The sequence below is a fragment of the Symphalangus syndactylus genome, chromosome 19 (genome assembly GCF_028878055.3).
Source record: "Symphalangus syndactylus isolate Jambi chromosome 19, NHGRI_mSymSyn1-v2.1_pri, whole genome shotgun sequence".
In the NCBI taxonomy this organism is placed as follows: Eukaryota; Metazoa; Chordata; class Mammalia; order Primates; family Hylobatidae; genus Symphalangus; species Symphalangus syndactylus.
Genome location: NC_072434.2, coordinates 71,736,381 through 71,759,746, shown reverse-complemented (window position 1 = coordinate 71,759,746; position 23,366 = coordinate 71,736,381). Strand labels below are relative to the sequence as shown.

Here is a 23,366-nt window from a genome sequence, read left to right as displayed (position 1 = left end):
ATCACTTAGAAATACTTGATCTTTTGATAAAGCATAGAAATTTATGGTACATATTTTATGTGTGTGTTTATATATATAAATAGAGAAAAAAAGTCACAGTATACATACTTTAATAAACTTATTTGTTTAACATTATACTGTGAACTTTCCCTATTAACATTCCTCAGTAATTTTTTCAAGTGTATGAGTAATTTTTCTGTCATACTGTGAGATACCATATAGTCAAATTGATCATTTAGAATATTTAAATTCATTTCAATATTTTACTATTGAAAACCACACTGTGGTGAATATTGTGGCTTAGTTGTTATTTGTATATAGATATATTCAGTTGAGGGTATTTCTATCCATATTTCTATGTAAATATATTTGTCATAAGTCTAAAATTACAGAAAGTTAGAAATTAAAGAGATGAAAGATTTTTTATTTTGGTAGTTAAAGAAACTGAAGAAATTAAGAGTTATATTCTTTGTCACATATTAGAGGTAGAGTTGGCAGTGAAGAGATTGGGCTATAATGCGCTTAGTGCAATGCCTGGCACATAATCATAGCTAACAGTTAGAGAATGCTTACTAAGTGCCAGACCCTTGAAAAACTTGAAAATATTTTTCACCCTGCAGCAGCATGGCATCCCTGATGACTGCACAGGTGTGTAGAATGGGTCTCATTTTGTCCCTGATCAGTTACACCACAATACCTCAATAATTAGTGGTCAATAATCCCAAGTACAAGGATTATACTTGTATTAATTTTTCAAATCTTTACCACAATGATGTAAGTATTGTTACTAACCCCGTGATCATGACAAGGACACTGAAGTATTGAAAGGTTAAGGTTTTTGCCTAGAGTTATACAGCTAAGGACAAAACTAGGATTCAAACCCAAATAGTCTGGCTTCAGAATCCATGCTATTACCACTCCCCAAAACAGCCACAATAAATGCTAGCTAAGTATTTGAGTGTTCAATAAATATTAGGCATCATCATTATTCCTACTGCACAGTTGTATATTCCAGAGGTGGTTTTGGTTTCAATATTTTTGGATATTGGAAAGATAATTTAGTTTGTGTACTCTATTTTATGTAACATTCCCATTGGGGTTTGGAGCAGCACTTCGTAAACAGATACATTTACGTTTCTTCAATGAAGCATGTTTGTTTTTACACTGAGATTAAAAAGCAAGAATATTAATAGCCTGATGTCACTACATGCTGCCAAATGAGTTATGAAAACCTTTTGTCTTTTAGAATTGCAGATAAGGGATTATGGACCTATATAAAACTCTTACCGTAGTGCCTGGCATTTAGAACACACTCCTTCTTCTACTAGATTTATACTGGTAGTATTGGGTGGGTACTACTACTACCACTACTGTTATTAGTAGTTATCATTAGATACATACTTATAGAAAACTGGTGAATTGTAGAGTACTGCTAGTACTTTTCTCACATTGTGACCTTAGGAGGGGAAGATACCTAAGTTTTGGAGTCTTTCAGCTATTCTTCCCTCAGTCAGAGTAAGAGGGTATAAGTCATAGCGTTCTGTGTGTTTTCCCCGCCCTAAATTTAGTCTTGCATAGCTTAGTGCTCCTGTCCCTCTGTCCATGTGCGCTCCCAATTGTGCAGGGTTTGATTTTAGAGTCTAAGCAGTAGCTCAAGTGGTGTGTTCACCCCTTCAGAGATCTTAGTGAAACAGTGTTTCAAGTTTTTCTTTATTCTTTATTACAGCCCTCTTTATGAGCCCATTGGGAGAACAATTTAATTGTTTGAAATTGAGATACTTCCTTTCTTTCTCATCCATTTTAATTGGTGACAAACTATAATCAAAGTCATTATAATCACTTATAAAAATTACCAAGAAATATTTAGTATTTATACACTTACTGTAATTATATGGTCATGTAACTTTTATTGCAGTCTGATCCAGATATAAATTTATTAAATAACCTTGATATGCACATTTGCTACTAGGTTTTTTTTTTTTTCTTTGCACTTGAATTTAAACCTATACTCTGTTTTTGGAAATATCCCATTGAACAGCAGTTTGAAGATCTGCTGTATATAGTTTGACCTCCCTTTCTGCATATTAGGGTAGCATTTCTCTTCCTCCCCACCCACCCCCCATAACTGGAAACATCCTCGTTCAACCTTTGTTTTCCTCTTTTGTAGGCTAGCCTCTGGTCTATGGCAAATCCAGTGGGCTGGAAGTGGTCTTACAGATTACCTGGTTAAACTGAAGCAGAGAGATAGAAATAGAAATGTAATCAATTTGTTGAGAGTGAGAAAGGGATTTTATTTATTGTATTTGATAGTTTTTGATCTGCAATTGAAATATACAGAAATAAATGTTCCTTTTTTTTCTTTTTGGAAGGGATGTGTAAAGTTTAGTTTTTGTAAAATTGTTAGTTTTAATTGCTCTCTATGCGTATGTATATGTGTGTATGTGGTTTGGGGGTTATGGTATAGTATTAAGAGTATGTGATATGAAAAATAGGATCATTTTTAGTTTATTTCATATTGTTTGATCCTCACAGAACATATTTGTTTTGGCAGCTGGCCTTCCTTGTAACATGGTGTTGGAATTTTGCATGCATTATTTAATAAGCTCTAGTTCTTTCCCGTTGAGCATTTTGTTCAGTTTCTTAGTGATAGTAGATATTGAGTTTGAATTCCAGGGCAGAAAACTTGGAAAGGGGGATATAATGTATAATTACCAACTAATACAGTGTTCACAAATACAGTTACTAGTTTGGCACATGTTCACTAACTTTTTCATCTGGCAACATTATTTAATTTAGGGTCTTAGAATTTGAACTGCATTGACATAATTGATAATTGGTATTTATTTTTTTACAGAGAGGAAAAAGGAAAATGGATGGCTGAAAAAATTATTTGTCATTATTTTAAAATTTGTATTTCCTTTATCTTTTCTAGGTTGCTGTAGTAAAACTAAAAAATGCAGATAAAGTATTTGCCATGAAAATATTGAATAAATGGGAAATGCTGAAAAGAGCTGAGGTAAGAGTCTTATGTACTAGAATATGTAAATATTTTAGAAATATTTTTCAGGAACTATAAAATTACATAGAGCTCATTAAATATTACTTGGTAACATTTTGTCTATGGTGACTTTTTTAAGGCATAAGAGACAAATTCAACACAATTGTGATATAATTATGAAAAGGTTACAATCCATAATGCTAATTTAATATTAGTGGATTACTAAATGGAAACCCTCGTAATGTGGGGCTTATGCAGCTATATTTAAAGGATGTCTGCAAACTACTTTCTTTTATAGAAAGACATTTTGTAGTGGTTGATTTCTAACGTGACGTAACTTGTTTATATTATTCTGTATTTATCTTTATTCTGCTACAAGCAAAAGTCAGCAGGAGTTTTGAACATGCCCTCTAGAAATTCTGTTTAATGCTGATTATGCAGTCACTTTGTATTTTGTTTTATATTACAGGAGTTGTAGTAAAATCTAGTAGTGTAAGAACTGCCTGCATTTTTATGTAGATTTAAGGGAAGGATTGGCTGGAGTGATGTTAAAAATATCCAGCAGCTGGTATGGCCTGGTCAGAACTGATGTCACACATAGATTTGGGGTCGAGTTCTGGGGGGTCCTCTGCTGTGCTGTATCATGGTGAAGGGTTGAATGGGATAGGCATTCTGGGGCTTCAGGGAAGCAGAACTTAACTGGGGTAGAATTCTGTCAGTATTTTAACCGGTAAAAGGTGATACTGACAAGCAGGCTGAGTAATAGCCCTGGAAGTTGGTAAGATTAGTAAGAAAATAACGAGAAATTCGCCTTTAGAAATCTTTATCTGTCAATACTTGTAGCAACCCTAAGATGAACAAACATATAGGGAAAAGCAAAAAGCGTTCCCATGATGACAGATATGGTGGCAGTGAAAGTAAATACTTCATTATTTATTTCTTTGGGGAAATTTGAAAACACAAAGAAAAAACTAATAATCACCTTTGTTCTGTTACCCAGAATTAATAACATTTTGGCCAAGTTTTTGCTTTCAGTTTTTTTTCTTTAAACTAAAAAAAAAAAAAGAAAACAAACAAAAACCCTCAGAAGTGAAGCACAAATATATTCTTTGTAAAACAAATAATAGCATATTACAGATAAAGCCAAAGTGTTCTTTCACCATCCAAGTCCATCCTTTCTCTAACTCCCAGAGGTCATTATTACTTTTAAAATACTATTTCTTCATTAAACTTTTTCTTTTGTTTTTATGTATTTAGGAGATGTAGGTGCAGATTGCTGACATGCATATATTGCATTGTGGTAAAATACCCATCTGGTGAACCCATCACCCAAATAGTGAACGTTGGACCCAATAGGCAACTTGTCAACCCTCACCCCCTTCCCACCCTCCCACCTTTTATAATCTGCAATGTATTATTCCACTCTGTATGTCCATGTGTACTCATAGTTTAGCTTCCACTTATAAGTGAGAACATGTGGTATTTGGCTTTCTGAGTTTTTTCACTTAGGATAATGATCTCCGGTTCCATTCATGTTGCTGCAGAAGATAAAATTTCATATATGTATTTATGTATATATATATATACACACACATATGCATACATACATACATATATGTATACACACATATGCATGCATACATACATACATATATGTATACACACATCACATTTTCTTCAGTCCTGCGTTAATGGACAGCAAGATTGATTCTATGACTTTGCTATTGGGAATAGTGCTGTGATAAACATATGAGTACAGGTATCTTTTTGATATAATGATTTTTTTTCCTTTGGATAGATACCCAGTAGTGGGATTGCTGGATGGAATGGTAGTTCTGAGAAATCGACATACTGTTTTCCATAAAGATTATACTAATTTACATTCCTATTAATAGTGTATAATTGTTCCTTTTTATCTGCATCCCCCCAGAGGTAATTATTGTATAGTAATATCATGTTTGACAAAGTATCTGAGAGCTTTAATGTCACATGTGTCACTGGGATATGTGCCAGTGTCCATTATATTCAACACCTTAGTTTTTACTTTTAATTTCCCTAAGACTGAATTGCCTTACTGTCACTGGTTGGGTTTCTCAAGGAGTAAATACCGAGATTGAGTTTATTGTGCAGATATTTGTTAGGGATTTCTTTTGAGAAATCCCTACCTGTAGAAGGGAAGGGAGGGAAATAGGATTTGTAAACTTGTCCCCTCAGCCTCAGTTGATTCCACTGGGAGCTCTGTAGCAGAAATGGCTCTTGAGAAGTGTCCTACATTGGATCAAAATGTCTAGACCTTTATACACCTGCTTCTACTAGTCAGTGGACATGGGCTACCCCTGAAGGACATGGCCTTGGACTGGTAGGCTTTCTTCAGCTGATGCAAACCCTGAAAGTGTGACAGCATTCCCAGCAGCTAGAGCAACAAATCCCATTATTACAAAAGAGTAAATAATTATGTTCTGTTTAGCAGAAATAACAACTGTAGTCAGTTTACTGTTTCAGAGTTAGAACTTTTAAAAAATTGAATTAAAGTTTATACTTTTTTTAATGAAGCTGGATATGTTGGGGAAGAATTGTGAAAAGGACGAATAACTGGGTTAGCTTTCATTACAGCTGGAAGTGGCAAAATTCAAAATAAAACATAATTTAAAATCAAATATTTAATTCAATTAACAAGTATTAATATATTCTGTTTCTGAGACAAGATAGAATAGACTCACTTCTCCCTGTTCTTCTGTGAAGTACAGCTAAAGATTCTGGACATTTATATATAAAACAAACATTGGAAGAACACAAAAGGTAGAGAGAATAAGGTAGACCAGCTAGGGACCACAGGACCTTAGAGTATAAGACCCCTTTTGGAGGTCAGTATTATGCTGATAGAAAAACTTGACAAGGACCATACAAAGAAAGTTTAAGATAAATATTCCTCATGCATATAGATGCAAATATCTTTGACAAAATATTTGCAAATACAATTCAGCAATATGTTAAAAGAATTATATACCATGCCCAAGTGTGGTTTATTGTTGGGATGCAAGACTGATTCCATATTTGAAAGGTACTCTCCTCAAACTATTTGAGAAAACTTTTATCTTTCAGGCAGAAATTCTACATTGAAACTTTTAAGGAAGAATGCACTTTAAAATAGAAATTATATTTCTATTCTTGAATAAGCAGATCTTTTTAAAAACAAAAACATTTCTAAAAATCCTTCTGACCATGACTTATCCAACTTTGGAAAACAAGACCTACCAGTAATGCTTAATAAATTACAAATGAGCAGCAAAATTTCTTATTTTTTATTTGTGTATTGTTGATGTTTAAAACAATTTTTTCAGAGGTTTATGTCCAACTTATTTACCTTATTCTGTTTCAAGCTATATGTCAAATATGTAATTAATGAGATACAGGTTACTCAAAGGTGCTAGGAAGCCTCCTGTCTTTCTATACCTGGACAGAAAGGTATAATAATATAATAATTGTCCAATAATTTCACAGATTTATCATTTACAAACTTTGCTAGTTTATCACCAGTAACTCTACAAGTTCATCATTTACAGACTTTGCTAGTTTATCAACAACCTCCTAAATTAATGAATTAACTACTGCTCTCAATCTGTTCTGTAAATTTTACTTCTTTCTTCACATTTGTTCAGTGAGTACTGACATCGCTCACTAAGAGATGTCTTTACTCATTTCATGAGGAGATGTGGTATAGTTTATGGAAACACTCACTGTCTTGAGAGTTAAACCTTTTTATAAAACCTTTTAAAAATTTTTTTTTTTTTTTTTTTTTTTTTGAGGCGGAGTCTCGCTCTGCCGCCCAGGCTGGAGTGCAGTGGCGCGATCTCGGCTCACTGCAAGCTCCGCCTCCCGGGTTCACGCCATTCTCCTGCCTCAGCCTCTCCGAGTAGCTGGGACTACAGGCGCCCGCCACCACGCCCGGCTGATTTTTTTATATTTTTAATAGAGACAGGGTTTCACCATGGTCTCGATCTCCTGACCTCGTGATCCGCCTGCCTTGGCCTCCCAAAGTGCTGGGATTACAAGCGTGAGCCACCGCGCCCAGCCTATTTTTATTTATTTATTGAGGCAGAGTCTTGCTATGTTGCCCAGGCTGGAGTGCAGTGTTAGGATCTTGGCTCACTGCAACCCCTGCCTCCTGGGCTCAAGGGATCCTCTCACCTTAGCCTGGGAGTAACTGGGACTACAGGCACATGCCACCACACTCAGCTAATTTTTGTATTTTCTGTCGAGATGGGGGTCTCACTGTATTGCTCAGGCTAGTCTCAAACTCCTGGGCTCAAGTGATCTGCCTGCCTCGGCCTCCCAAAATGCTGGGATTACAGGTGCGAGCCACTGCACTGGGCTGACAGTTAAACCTTTCTAAGGCTAAATTTTCTCATGTATAAACTGAAGATAATAAGGTCTCATGAGTAGGGTAACAGTGTATCTTAGTTTATCTGTGACAGTGCTGATTTATGCCTATTGTTTTATTAGTTTTTCTATTGTTGTTATCCTTGTTCGGCTATTTTTATAATTGTTACTATTAGTAAAGTACTACACAAAGTAAAAAATGAACAAATGCAAGTTCCCTTTTCTCCCTTAGATACCCTGTCCTTCTGTCTTAAGTAGATCATTAGTAAGGGTTTCTTATTTATCCTTAACAGAAAATTTTATTATAATGAAATCATATTACAAGGCTGATTTTTCATATTGCTTTTTCACTTAAAATATGTATATTTTTCATTTCTATATATTTAATACATTTATAATATCTCATTCTTTGTTAATAGCTTCACTATACTGAATGGCTCTCTCTATATGTGTGTGTGTGTGTGTGTGTATATTTTTTTTTTCTTTCTTTTTTTTTTTTTTGGGGGGACAGAGTCTCACTCTGTTGCCTAGGCTGGAGTGCAGTGGCGAGATCTTGGCTCACTGCAGCCTCCTCCTTCAGGGTTCAAGTGATTCTCCTACCTCAGCCTCCCAAGTAGCTGGGATAACAGGAGCCCACCACCACACCCAGCTAATTTTTGTATTTTTAGTAGAGACAGAGTTTTGCCATATTGGCCAGGCTGGTCTTGAACTCCTAACCTCAGGTGATCCATCTGCCTCAGCCCCCCACAGTGCTGGGATATAGGCGTGAGCCACTGCGCCTGGCCTGAATGGCTATATTTTTTATTAGGTTGATTTTTTTTTTTAAGTTTATGGGAATTTAGATTGTTTCCTTAGTTTTACTATTTTGAACCATGTTGTAAAAATCTTTATATATACTGGATAAACTTTTGTGAGTTTATCAGTAGTGTGAATTCTTACAAAGATGAAGTGTCAAACTGTCAATACATTTCATTATTTTACCATTTATCTATCTGCATGTGTTTAGCCAAGAGAAATTTCGAAACAGGATGGAAACTAGTGCATCAAAACTAGTCATGCTACCCAAAAAGTATGTGCCATGTAAAATTTAAAAAAATTTTACTATGAAATGCTGTTAGAGATATTGCTGTGGGCTACCCTGAGGCACTTCAGCTTGTGTATACTGAAGTTGAAATGATTTCAAGGATAATTTTTACATGAAGGGATTATCATTTTATGCTTGACCTAGAACTTATCCGCTCCCTAAATTAAACTCCTTGCTAGTCAGACTCTGGGATTTTAGTTGGGGAGGGGAGACATTTAAACTTTGATAGCTATTGTTCCAAGAAAATTATCTTCTATAAAAGTTGGACTATTATCTTTGCACTCATAGTATGTAAACATGTCTGTTTTCCCACACACTTGGCAGTTGTGGATGTTACCAAATTATTTCTATATTTAAAATTATATTTAAAACTTTTTACTGAAAAATAAGTTAAAAATGATACATCTCATGTTTGATTTGGCCATCAAATATATATTAAAATGAAGACTTAAAAGTGGATTGATGCCATGGTAATACTTGGAATTCTTACATTTTGCAATTTAAAATTTCACCGATTTAGGTTTTAAAAATGAAAAATGTTGTTCTTTCCTTCAAATATTAGAGAAAGATTCAGTTATTATTTGAAAGAGTTTCTCTGTGATAGTATTCTATGGAAGAGTGAAGTCTTTATTCCTACTAAATGATAAGCCAAAGTAGATATAATCATCAGTGGATTTTGTTTCTTTTTAACTCATGCTTTCCAAGTATCTGTGCAGTTTTGATGTGCAGTATAAGATTGTTAGTCTGATCAGTGCATCTTATCAATGTGGTGAAGAGAATCCTGTGTCAACTTTCCAGAATTACCATTTATGTATGTAGTCCTTACTAACTTGTGTTTCAACATAGGCATTCCTGTTCCCCTTTATCCCAATAGTCCATTAAGGATAAAATTTAAATAATATAGACTGAATATTTTTTAAAAAGGAAAACTGTATAACAGTTGAAAACATCACTGTGGCAAGCCGAATGTTTGGATGAACATTTGGTTGAGAAAGTGAGTGAATCCGAGGAAGTGATATGATCTACAGTAGCCCTTCCTACATGTTTGTTATTAATACATTCTTAGATATCAAATATTCTCTTTTTAAAGGGGGGAGATAGTGTTTAGTTTTTTTTTAAAAAAGTAATGAAGTAGATATTACTAAAGCCTTTAAGCATGTTGAATCCCCAGAGCACCTTTATGAATATATATATATACCCAGGGCATATGTGCATCATGATTTGGTTAATATTGATCTAAACGGGGCTTCTCAACAGGGACTTCATTGACAACTGGGGCCAGATAATGCTTTGTTGGAGGGATTGTCGTGTGCATTGTAGGTTATTAGCAGTATCTCTGGCCTCTACCCGCTAAATGCCAGCAGAACCCATCCTTTCCCAATTGTGACAAGCAACTGAGAGCAGTGTGATATGTTGAAGCAAAAATGTAGCCTGTGCTTTATATCTAGACTCAGGATTCAAGGCATTGATAGAAATCATTTAATAGCTAGATATTTATGGATAAAATCATATGATGTCTGGGGTTTGCTTAAAAATATGTATATGCTCCTGTGTGTGTGGTGCTAGGGAATGGTAGTAAGTAAGTGAGGGTCTAAATGAAATAAGATTGACCAAGAAAATAATTGTTGAAGTTGAGTACATTAGTAGAAGGAGGTTTTTATACTAGTTTCTCTACCCTTGTATACGTTTGCAATTTTTATCATAAATAGTTTATATTGTTTATTTTCTTATTTTAATTAATGTTTTTGAAGAGACAGAGTCTTGCTCTGTGGCCCAGGCTAGAGTGCGACGGTGTGATCGTAGCTCACTTCAGCCTCAAACTCCTAGGCTCATGTGATCTTCCTGCCTCAGCCTTCCACGTAGCTAGGACTACAGAGGTGCATGCCACCAGCCTGGCTGATTTTTTTTTTTTTTTTTTTTGCCTGTAGAGACAGGGTCTTGCTATGTCGGGCAGGCTGGTTTCAAACTTCAGGCCTCAAGCGATCCTCTCACCTCACTTCCCAAAACATGGGACTGCAGATATGAACCACCACTGCTGGCCTATTATTTTTATTTTTTTTAAATAATTTTTTTAGTTAAACAGTTTAACATAGATTAGAACTCAAAGTTTAATATGTTCTGTTGACTAAAGTCTTTGGGGCTTTTTTTAGTTTTGAGTTATTAGTCAAATTAAATAATGAATGTTTATTAAATTCTAGCTAGAATGTTTATAAAATTTCAGATTGCTATTATAGTGAGATAAAGCCAGGAGAAAGTAGTCTCCTAGCTCTGACAGTTTTTACAAACTCTCTAAAATGTTAGCAGTAAACCATAACCTCAGATCGGTTAAATCATAAAACAGGACTTAGTAGTAAGTATGTAAAGTGCTTTCTGTTTTCCCCTTAAAAAGAACCAGAGTGGCAGGGCATGGTGGCTCACGCCTGTAATCCCAGCACTTTGGGAGGCCAAGGCGGGCGGATCACGAGGTCAGGAGATCGAGACCATCCTGGCTAACACAGTGAAACCCCATCTCTACTAAAAATACAAAAAATTAGCTGGGCCTGGTGGTGGGTGCCTATAGTTCAGCTACTTAGGAGGCTAAGGCAGGAGAATTGCTCAAACCCGGAGGCGGAGGTTGCAGTGAGCTGAGATCACGCCACTGCACTCCAGCCTGGGCGACAGAGTGAGAAAAAAGAACCAAAGCATAGTGTTGTATAGATTTTAGTAATTTAATTGTTTTGTGGATCATGGCTGTTGAATTTACCTTGTGGGAAATAATAATCACTTATTATATATAGCATGCTTTGTGATAATGTTTTTAGTGTATCTGGTATATGGTGTAGCCATTAAGAAAAAATTAGGTCAATTTCTATGTACTGATTTGGAAGGATGTTCAAATTCATTGTTACTTGAAAAAAAAACTTACAGAGCACTATAATCTCATTTGTATAAAGACCAAAAAATATAGGAGAGGTGGGATACCATGTGAATATATAATCTGTGTGTGTGTGTGCAGGCACGTGCACATGCATGCTTATATAGACACAGATTTTCTGAGAGGATTCTGACCAGAGAGTTAATAATGGTAACCTCTGGACACAACAATTGGGCAATGAAACTGTGGGAACATGACTCAGAGAGACTTTTACTTTCTTAGAGTTTATCTTTGAAGTTTCTGTCAGTGTTATTTTTGTTTCTTTTTAGTTAAAAATTAAAGATAATGTATTACAAAATTATGATACATAAAATTGATTTTTAGGCTGGGTGTGGTAGCTCATGCCTGTAATCCTAGCACTTTGAGGGGGCTGGAAGATTGCTTGAGCCCAGTGGTACGAGACCAACCTGAGCAAGATAGTGAGACGTCGTCTCTAGAAAGAAATAAAAAAAATTAGCTGGGCATAGTGGTGTGCACCTATAGTCCCAGCTACTCGAGAGGCTAAGGTGGGAGGATCACTTGAGCCCAGGAGCCTAGGCTGCAGTGAGCTGTGATCGTACCACTGTACTCCAGCTTGGGCAATAGAGTGAGATCCTGTCTCAAAAAAAAAAAAAGTTAAAAAATTATTTTTTATTTTTGTTCATGTATTTCTAAGGTTCTCCGGGGTATACTTTTATAGTAGTGGAAATGTATTCTCAGAATAAACTACAACTTTAAAAAATCAATTTGAAAAAACAGTCCATTAGAGAAAATGGACAAGGGAAGTAAACAATTAAAAGACAAAGTTCAGGTGTCCAGTAAGTGTATATAAAGCTATTTGTCTGCACCTGTAATTAGGAATATGTTAATTAAAGGAATAATGATATTATTTCACACCCATCATGTTGGCAACCACTTAAAAGTCTAATAATGTCACATATAGTTGAGGATGTGGGGAAAATCAGAGCTTTCATATTCTGGGTGGAGATAGTAATTGGTATAGCACTCAGGAAAGAAAATTGGCTAAATGGTAAAGTTGAAATTTGCATTTAGCATTTCTACTTCTAAGTGTATACAGTGGAGAAACTCTTGCACATGTGTACAAATATGTTTATTCCAACATTGTATAATAATAATACAAAACTGGAAATAACCTGTTTCCATGGTTGGGGGTTGCATAAATAAATTATAGTGCATTCAAACAATGGTATGCCATAGCAGTTAAAAGAAGAACAATCATTCTTGAGCCAAAAAAAAAAAAAAATCAAATTGCAAAAGGGTAGATAAAATTATACCATTCACATATTTTTTTCATTTTCTTTCTTTCTTTCTTTTTTTTTTTTTTTTAAGACAAGGTCTCACTGTGTCACCCAGGTTGGAGTGCAGTGGTGCAATCTTGGCCCACTGCAACCTGTGCCTCCTGGGTTCAAGCAGTTCTCCCACCTTAGCCTCCTGAGTGGCTGGGATTTCAGGTGTATGCCACCAAACCCCGCTAATTTTTGTATTTTTGTTAGAGATAGGGATTCGCTATGTTGCCCAGGCTGGCCTTGAACTCCTGAGCTCAGGCAATCTGCCCACCTTGGCATCCCAGAGTGCTGGGATTATAGGCATGAGCCACTGCGCCTGGCCCATGAAAATTTTCAAAACACAAAACAAATCTGTTGTTTATAGTCATATACATGTGTGATCAAGTCATATAATTGGTGGACTATCCACTGACTTCAGATTATTAATTACAACAGGGGAGAAAGGGAAGACAATGGGTTCATAGTTTGGAGTAGGAAGGCTACAATTTACGTCTTATTTCTTTAAAAAGATCAGAAGTAAATATGGCAAAATGTAGACATTTATATTATCTGGATGGTGGGTTGGTCCACGGTTCTTAAATTATTCTGTGCGTTTTTCTCATTGTTTTGAACTATAAAAGTATTTTTAATATATATTTTTAAAAGGTACTATTCCAGTAGCCCAGTTTCTGAGGGTGGTTTGAAACTTGTGTTATTGAAATGTCTTATAATATCAGGTGTATTGCTTTTCCAGAACAGAAATAATATAATAAACATAGTAATTCTTTGTATATTTCCTAGTTTTACATAAAGTATGCTCTAAAAATTTTCTTTTTGCATTTCAGACAGCATGTTTTCGTGAAGAAAGGGATGTATTAGTGAATGGAGACAATAAATGGATTACAACCTTGCACTATGCTTTCCAGGATGACAATAACTTAGTAAGAATCATTTTTGTATTTCTATATACTTACTATTTTTTTGTTGGAAGGATTAGCATTATTTTTATTTAAGCATTGTTTAAATGTAGGTTTTATATAGAAAATTAACTGCATTTCACACAGGGTAAGTTGTTCACTTGATATGTGGTGTTTTTTTTTCTCCCTGGAAATTTGATACCTTTGCATTGGAATTCGTTATGCTTTTTAATAAGCAAGTCAAAGCTAAATCCAAACTTTTAATTCCTATTAGTTAAGTTCTATAGAAGGTCTTCAGGAGTTTTTCATGATACCTTTAATACCAGTACCATTCCTCTTCCCTTGCTCCTGTTGAAGTCCAGCTAGTACTTTAAAATTGTGCTCAAATTCATCTTAAAATAATCATTTCCAGAATTTCCCATTGAAATTAATCTTTCTCATCTCATTCTAACTTCACATTTTTAAATTATTTTTATTACATAACTAATAATTATTTTAAATTATTTTGTTACATAACTAACACATGTATCTCTGATTTTTTTTGATACAACTTTAAAAAACATTTAAATAGGCCGGATGCGGTGGCTCACGCCTGGCCGAGGCGGGTGGATCATGAGGTTAGGAGATTGAGACCATCCTAGCTAACACAGTGAAACCCTGTCTCTACTAAAAATACAAAAGATTAGCCGGGCGTGGTCGTGGGCGCCTGTAGTCCCAGCTGCTCGGGAGTCTGAGGCAGGAGAACGGCCTGAACCTGGGAGGCAGAGCTTGCAGTGAGCCGAGATCGCGCCACTGCACTCCAGCCTGGGTGAGACTCAGAGTGAGACTCAGTCTCAAAAACAACAACAAAAAAAACATTTAAATACGTTACATGGACTGTACCATCTTTAGCTAAAATAAAATTAAAGGTTTTTCCAACCCCACTGGAAACAAGGAAAAAACATAAAGGTTTATGCAACTCTATAATGCTCATGGGGTTTATCTGATTTCAGGCCAGATCTAGGTGTTCAAACAATGTCATTACTCATCTTTTATATCCCTTACATGCTTATAGAGTATAATAATGTTTTTTTAAACTACAGATTGTGACTCATTAGTGGGTAATAAAATCAATTAAGTTAGTTACAAGCAGCGTTTTTTTTTTTTTTCTTTTTTCTTTTTTTTTATTTGCTGGATCTTGCTCTGTTGCCCAATTAGAGCTAACTGCTGTCTCTGACTCCTGGGCTCAAGCAGCCCTCCCACCTCAGCCTCTTGAGTAACTGGGACTACAGGTGTGTGCCACTGTGCCCCACTAACTTAATTTTGTTGTTGTTAAGATGGGGTCTCAGTTTGTTGCTCAGGCTCGTCTTGAACTCTTGGCTTCAAGTGATCCTCTCAGCTTGACCTCTTAAGGTGTGTGGATTACAGGCATGAGCCACCATGCCCAGCCATAAGCAACATTTTTAAAGATTAAATAGAATAGAAAATGACAGAGTTCATGACAAGTAGTAAGAGTGAGTATGGTCTCATGATACATTTCTTTTATAATATACTGAATTATCATATAAGCCATATATATTATTGGGTCATAGTGAGAATTGTGTAAAAACCATAGCATAGAGTTTTGTATGTGCTAGATGCATAGTTGTTAAATTGAATGGAATGATGTTTTAACTGGATTTATTATACTTAATATACAAAATTTTAGAGATGAAAGTATCATGCAAATATAATCTGCATGGGTTTGTTAACAACATTTGTAAGAGCAAATTAAAACACATCCCACATCTTTGCCTAGAAAAATGACAGCAATGTATCATGATAATTTTCAAAATGTTTTCAAATAATGAATAAAATCTACTATGACAGTGTATTCTGTAATAGATAAATTTAACTGCAGATTTGTGCATTGCTTAAAAATCTACAATTTGGTATAAATATAGAAATAATTATATAATTTTGTAGATAATAGAAATAAAGTACCCAAATACCAAATTTTATATAGCAAAAAAAGCCTGAACTGTGATTTATCTCTCTCCTCTTGTTTAGTTTTATTTGCATTCTTTGTATTTGACATTAGGATTAACATATCTTTTTCAAAGACATTTCTCAGGGAAAAGTGGTCTGTATATACCCCTCAATAATTACTAAAATAGAATTAAAGACGTAATTGGAGGAGGAATGAAACACTGTAGTAGTCAAATCTCCTATAACTTGCTAGTGTTTCTTTAGTTTAGGGGAGCCTTCATCATATATTCATCTCAAGAGTCAGAGGTCTTGGTTATCATCAAAGATTTCCTTTTGAACATTTATACAATATTAGAAAGTAAAATCATTAAAAAAAAAAGTTGACAAAGCTAATTTTAGATACCAAAAAAGGAAATATATAATTATTTTTGAAAGTAACTTTTAACCCTGATAGCTTTTAAATTGCCAAGTAAAGAACATAATTTATAATGCTATACAGTTCGAGAAAGCTGTGGCAAATAACTTTCATTTCTAACCTACTTACTACTATAGTTTATGAAAAAATTTGCAGTTATAGCAAGTAGACCTTTTGTGTGTTTCAGAAAAAGGCACATAATTTAATGAATGGTAGATATTATTATGTGGTTAGATCATTTTTTTCTTTAAGAAAAGCTCATTAAATACAAAGCTGCTTAGTTATATCAACATTGACACATAAAATTTTTATCACTTACATAACACTAGAATATAATGAACCAGTGAAATTTGTTCATTCTGGACTTTCTTATTGTTTCCTGATTAGTTATTTTATGGTTGAGGAAAAAAAGGAAAATATCTTGAATTGACATATGTAACTTGTTTAAAAGGTGAAAGATACTTGAATTTTAAATTAATTGTAGTAACTCATATGAACTCTAAATTTTTCATAGGAATCCAATTTGTGAAGACAGAAATTATTAGAAAAGTATCTTTTTTTAGAAAAGTATTGTTTAGGGCTGGGCACAGTGGTTCATGCCTGTAATCCCAGCACTTTGGGAGGCCGAGGCAGGCGGACCACGAGGTCAGGAGATCGAGACCATCCTGGCTAACACAGTGAAACCCTGTCTCTACTAAAAATACAAAAAATTAGCCGGGCTTGGTGGCAGGCGCCTATAGTCCCAGCTGCTGGGGAGAAGCTGAGGCAGGAGAATGGCCTGAACCCGGGCGGCGGAGCTTGCAGTGAGCCGAGATCGCGCCACTGCACTCCAGCCTGGGCAACAGAGCGAGACTCTGTCTCAAAAAAAAAAAAAAAAGAAAATTGTTTAATAGTAAAGAAAAAGAAAGCAAGGAGGAATAACTATAAGGTGAGGCTCTAAAGATTGACTGTTAATCTCTTTGTTATGGCAGCATGAGAATTAAGAGTTTCCTGATATTCCTACAAAGACTTCTAGAATTGTATCTGTTCCTTGAAATGCTCATTTTGGGGCACATAACTCATTTATTGCATGTTTTCAGATGTTTTAGCATTGTTTACTTGGACTGGAGCTCTTTAAAAAAAAATCCCCAAAGCTGCCATGGTCTTTTTAGTAATCTGACCGGTGATTCCTAAAATCAATGATTGTTGCCTTGGCTTTCATTTCCCTAATGACTGTTGAAGTTAAGCATGTATTAATTGGCTGATTGTGTTCTCTCTTATGTGAATTATCTGTTAATATTCTTAGCCGAGTTTTGTTGGATTGTTTGTCCCTCTCAACAATTGGAAGGGGCTCTTTATTTTAGGATTATATCCTTGACCTATTATGAATATTACCTCTCAGTCTATGTTTTTTAAAAACTTGTATAAATATACCTTAGCTATATTGGGTAATATTTTAAAAGTAGATTGTGATTAGGAGTACCAAATATTCAATTTTACTATAAAATTAACCAATCAGAACAATATGATATTATAATAATATAGGAATAGGTAACCATAGCAGAATAGATTAAGAACAGATATGAGTATATTTGGGATCTTAAAATATGACAAAGGGACATTTCATTTGAATTGAGGAGAAAGAATGGATTATTTAAGTAGTTATTTTAGACTTTTATAGACTCTGTCTATAAGAAAATAGTCTTCACACTTTAATCAAAAGTAAATTGTCAGGATAGGGTCAGTTCAACGTTAGGCCAGCCCAACGTGGTGGCTCACGCCTGTAATCTCAGCACTTTGGGACGCCAAGGCAGGCAGATCACGAGGTCAGGAGATCAAGACCATCCTGGCCAACAGGCTGAAACCCCGTCTCTACTAAAAATACAAAAATTAGCTGGGTGTGGTGGCGTGTGCCTGTAATCCCAGCTACTTGGGGGGCTGACGCATGAGAATTGCTTGAACCCAGGAGGCAGGGGTTGCAGTGAACCAAGATCGTGCCACTGCACTCCAGCCTGACGACAGAGCAAGACTCCGTCTCCAAACAAACAAACAAACACGTCGGGCCTAGTAAATACAGCAAGTAGGGCAAAGACACAGGATTTTAAATATATTCTGCTTCCCTAATTTTCAAGGCTTTAAATATGCAAAATTAGTTTCTTTGGTTAAACACACATTTCCTATGTTTATAATTTTAACATATAGTAATAAAAGGAATTTGAATTTTTTCAAGACTCTTTAAATCTTAATGTCAACTCAGTAATATCCCTGAAACAATATCTTCATTCTGTAATAAAACCTTAATTTCAAGGCATTATTATTGACATTCATGTGTCTTGTACTCACTAGCCTTCATGCTAAGTGCTGCATTATCATTATTGTAGTTAGGTAGATGAGAAAATGAAATGTCACAGATTGATGTTTCAACTTCCACTTACAACATGGAGTCAGTATTTGAATACAGGTTTCTCTGACTACAAAACCCATTTTTCCACTATGTCTAGTTTTCTCCCTCACTTAAAAATAATATATAATATACACATGTATATGTAATATATGTTTATAAAGCAATGTAGAACATAAAGTTATAACATCAGCTGTAATCTAACAACCTACAGAATCCCAGTGAACAGTTTGATGTACTCTCCTCATCGTTTCTTTTTTGGCACACCTACATACATACCCATAAGGATCCATATCTAAAGTTAGTTGGCTTCTGTTTATTATGTACACCTGAGAAAAGCCCATTCTGATATTTTTACAGTATTAGAAATGGGAAGAGAAACATATGGTGAGAATTACTATATTCTACATAGTAGTGGTTTCTAAATGCTGGTCTATAGGCTGATGCTGGTTCTAATAAGTTCTTACTGATCCAAGGTGAAATAAGGAAAACATAATGATGATGAATATTAATTTCTTTCAATGTAGGGACTATCCTATATTCTGAATTTTTTCTTTCATTTTTTTTTTTTTTTTTGGAGGGCGGGGTGGATTCAAATGTTCATTCTTCTAAAATCTTGGAAAGCTGTGTTCCATTGTTGTGGGTGAAGATGATGATAATGATGATATTATCTCTTTGCAAAATACAAAAGAATGGTAACCCTGTGTTGTTCTCTGCCCCAGTCTTTAAAAATTTTGTTTTACTGCTGTATGAAATTTAGAAGTTTTATAATGACTGATCATCATCTTACACAGTTTCTTGTTAATTAGCTGCATATGTAATTAACTGCATAAATATTTGACCCAGTCCTGTTTGACCTTGGAATACAGTATATTAATTTTTCACCCTTACTGGTTTACTGAGTACATTTTATTTTTTTCATTCGCAGTACCTGGTTATGGATTATTATGTTGGTGGTGATTTGCTTACTCTTCTCAGCAAATTTGAAGATAGATTGCCTGAAGATATGGCTCGATTTTACTTGGCTGAGATGGTGATAGCAATTGACTCAGTTCATCAGCTACATTATGTACACAGGTAAAACAGTTCTTCATTGTACCTGGCTGTGAGTTACCATGTAATATCTAGCAACAGAGGTCTATTTCTTGCCAGATTTATTAATTATGGTCTTGGATACATTTATCGTCAACTAAAAAAATTTATTTTGAGATGATTTTGATTGTTTCGCTTTGTTGTTATTATTATTTGTCAGCATTACAGAACCGATGTGCCTGCTTATACATACATGTACATGTATAATATCTAAAAGTTCTCTCTCCTAGAATAATAGACATTGGAGACTAGGAAAGGTGGGAGAAGGTGAGGGATGAGAAATTACCTATGGGTACAGGGTACACTATTCAAGTGATGGGTACTCTATATTGCATACCTCACAACCACACAACATGTACATGTAGCAAAGCTGCACTTGTACCCCCTAAATCTATTTTTAAAAAAAAGTTCTCACTTCCGGTCAGCATTTCTAGAAATCACTTGTTAAAAAACCACTCTTGTTTAAATGTACATATGAATTCCATCTCAAAAGGAGTATGCACTGGTCAGTTTCCTTATAGTTGAGTCTTATATATTTAAATTAGCTGGAATTCTAGACCATAAGTCATAGGTTCATTTGCTAAATAAGTCCTGTATTATATATTTTATGTTTCTCAAGAAAATACTTTCAAGGACTGTACGTGTCAAAAGAGATTTTTTTTGTATGAAAGTGATAATTTTGCTGTTCATGGAGTAATTATAAACTATTAATACTTTATATTTTAAAAAATTTAAAAATACCAACATGAATTTGGAAGGACACACAAAAAATAAGAAATAAATTAAGGATATATTGGATGATTTAAAAGGTACCCTCAGCCGGGCACGGTGGCTCACGCTTGTAATCCCAGCACTTTGGGAGGCCGAGGCGGGCGGATCATGAGGTCAGGAGATCGAGACCACGGTGAAACCCTGTCTCTACTAAAAATACAAAAAATTAGCCGGGCGTGGTGGCGGGCGCCTGTAGTCCTAGCTACTCGGAGAGGCTGAGGCAGGAGAATGGCGTGAACCCGGGAGGCAGAGCTTGCAGTGAGCCGAGATCGCGCCACTGCACTCCAGCCTGGGTGACAGAGCGAGACTCCGTCTCCAAAAAAAAAAAAAAAAGGTACCCTCACATCCTCAACATTTTAAGAGGAAAGTAGGAACCAGCAGAATGTTGTTGGTGAATTAATCATTCAAATGAGAGTATCTTTGGATGGTGCAAAATGTGAGAAAGAGAAAGATGCTGAGAAGTAGGTAAAGGGATACTGCCAAGTTAGAAATAAACTAAACCATTTTCTAAGAGTGATTTTCAAACTTTGGCATGCATCTGAATCCTATGGAGGAAGGCTGGTTGAAACCCAGATTGTTGAGTCAGCTGCAGAAGTGCTGATTCAGTGGGTTGGGTGGGGCTGGGGAATTGCCATCTCTAACAAGTTGCCAGGTGGTGATGCTGCTGCTGGTGTAGTGACCACACTGTGAGAACTATGCTCTAAGACAGCAGTGACTGTTTCTTTTAAGTTTTGGGTGGTGAGAGTGATCTCTGAGAAGAACATGAATGTGGCAGGAATAGAATGTTTCTGTTTCAGTGTTTGCTTTTTAAGATGTAGGTGTCTTAACTGCTGTTTTATTTAATTAGTATTGAAGTTCTAAGGCATTATTAAAGGAAGACTACTTTAATTAAACAATTTGTATTTTATCAGATCTCTGGCTCCTGCCTATTCATGTGCTTTTCTCTGTGGGTATCTGATTGTCACAGTTTTTATTGAAAATAAAGATATGGAAATGCTTTGAAAATTGTAAAGTACAATGCAGTTTTTTTTTTTTTTAATTTAAATTTTTGTAGAGATGGGGGTCTCACTGTGTTGTTCAGGCTGGTCTTGAACTCCTGGACTCGAGTGATCCTGCCACCTCAGCCTCCCAAAGTGTTGGGATTACAGGCATAGCTACCACTCCTGGCCACAGTGCAGCTTTAAAGATAGTATTGTGGTCTCAAGAGTCAGTTATAGAATGAGAAACAAAAGTGCTATTTTGTGACTTAAACAGTAATCCTTAATCCTAGCTAAGGACTATCATTTAAAAATACTTACAGAAAATACTATTTCGTTGAATATTTGAAGAATGTTACTAAACATAGAGTCTTAGGCTTGTGGAATTGAGAGACTTTACCCAGTTTATGTGTAATTCTTGACAACGAATAACTACTTCTGAAAATTATATGCCTAGATTGGTGAAAGTAAATATGAGGTACTTGTATCTTTCATTCCGCCAGGCTTGTTAGAGATACTGTTATATGGACTGAAAACCATTTCAACCCTGAGCTCTGCTCTTAAGTACATCTAATTTTACAAGGTACTTTTAAATGAATCGTATTTATTCCATTGTTGGGCAGCTCTAATATAAAATTTTATTTTATATTAAGCTGAATTTCTTTTCTTTTCTTTTCTTTTTATTTTTTTGAGACAGAGTTTCGCTCTTGTTGCCCAAGCTGGAGTGCCCTGGTGCAATCTTGGCTCACCGCAACCTCTGCCTCCTGGGTTCAAGCGATTCTTCTGCCTCAGCCTCCCGAGTAACTGGGATTACAGTCATGTGCCATGAAGCCTGGCTAATTTTTTGTACTTTTAGTAGAGATGGGTTTTCTCCATGTTGGTCAGGTTGGTCTCAAACTCCCTACCTCAGGTGATCTTTCCACCTCAGCCTCTGAAAGTGCTGGGATTACAGGCATGAGCCATGCGCCCAGCCTTGAATTTCTTTTTATTTTAGTCATTGGTTCTAGTTTTGCTTTTAGAGTCACATATAATTTATTTCTCTTCCAGTTATCATGCTTTCTGAAGTCTTCTTTAGGTTAAACATCTAAACATCTCTAGTTTCTCTGTTATAACAATTTGTATACACCTCCTATATTCCTTGTCTTAACCCCCACCACACACTCTGCCCATTCCCACACCTCTTCTCTCTCCCTCCTTTTCTCTACTTTTACTTTTCTGTGGATGCTCCATTGTGTTAATATGCGTCTTAAAATGTTATTCTTATTTTCTGGATAGACTATTTTCAGCAAATGCTTTACTGAGGAAATATTTTTTGAGTCCTCTTTTATAAGTAACATTGTGCTAAACTATGTGGAATTGTAAGTAAGTAGGTATAGCATATAGTTGTGGCTTTTGAAAAGGTTTCAGTTGTTTGGAGACACAAAGCCTAAGAGAGAAATAAAATACCACAAGTTAAATAATCATTTAAGGCCAAAGTATAAGAGATGATGGAGTGAGTCCAGACTGTGGATTGCTAAATGAGTTATACAAGCAAATTACAGTGAGCTCAAGAAGTGAGTAATAAGTTTATTTCTGATGATCAGTTCTAATCCTTACTTAACTCTTTGTGCTATTCACTGTATTCTAACACAAATTCTGTGATTTAGATGTCATCTAAAATTGATGTTGTCCCATTTTATAGATGAGGAAACCCAGCTTCAGAGACATTAGTTAGTAAGTAGCATAGCCTAGATTAAAATCTAAGTCAGGCTTGTCTCCAGATTTATGTTCTTTGCACAACATCATGTTTTTCATAGAAGACTTTAATGGTGGGGCTTTGAAGAATGAGAAGACTCTATGTAGGCAGATAGGAAGGCATTCAAGATAGGTGAATGGTAGGAGAAAAGCACATAAGCAGGCAAATGGTAGTTTTGGAAAATACTTAATAGACTAGTTTGGCTAGAGAAAAGAGTTTATGTTGAGTTTAGTAGGCGATTAATTTGTAAAGAGATTTTGGTTCTTATCATGGAACTCTTGAATGTTATAGACTTTGTATCTTGGTAGCTAATAAACTACAATGAATTTTAGGCAACGAAATGTGAAGTTATTTTGTGGTAAACTTCATGTCTTAGAGTTTTATGAAATCAAATTTCCAAATGTTTTATAATTCATGAACTTAAAATATAGGGATGTGGAGAATACAAGAAGGGACTAGTGAGACTGTTGTTTAAGGAAGGAAATACTCTC

The 23,366-nt window shown here is 35.4% G+C and overlaps 1 protein-coding gene across 20 annotated transcripts in view; it reads left to right on the top strand.

The window, feature by feature from the left end:
* Positions 1-23,366, top strand: part of CDC42BPA (CDC42 binding protein kinase alpha) — a 313,445-nt gene that overhangs the window by 91,612 nt on the left and 198,467 nt on the right. For all 20 annotated transcript variants that reach the window (XR_008649731.2, XM_055235029.2, XM_055235020.2 and 17 more), the window contains exons 3-5: positions 2,933-3,016; positions 13,487-13,582; positions 19,229-19,377. Coding sequence is in view for 19 of the 20 variants with exons in the window: in XM_055235029.2 (XP_055091004.1) it covers positions 2,933-3,016; positions 13,487-13,582; positions 19,229-19,377 (329 nt within the window). In the remaining variant the exon portion in view is untranslated. The remainder of the gene's footprint in view (positions 1-2,932; positions 3,017-13,486; positions 13,583-19,228; positions 19,378-23,366) is intronic.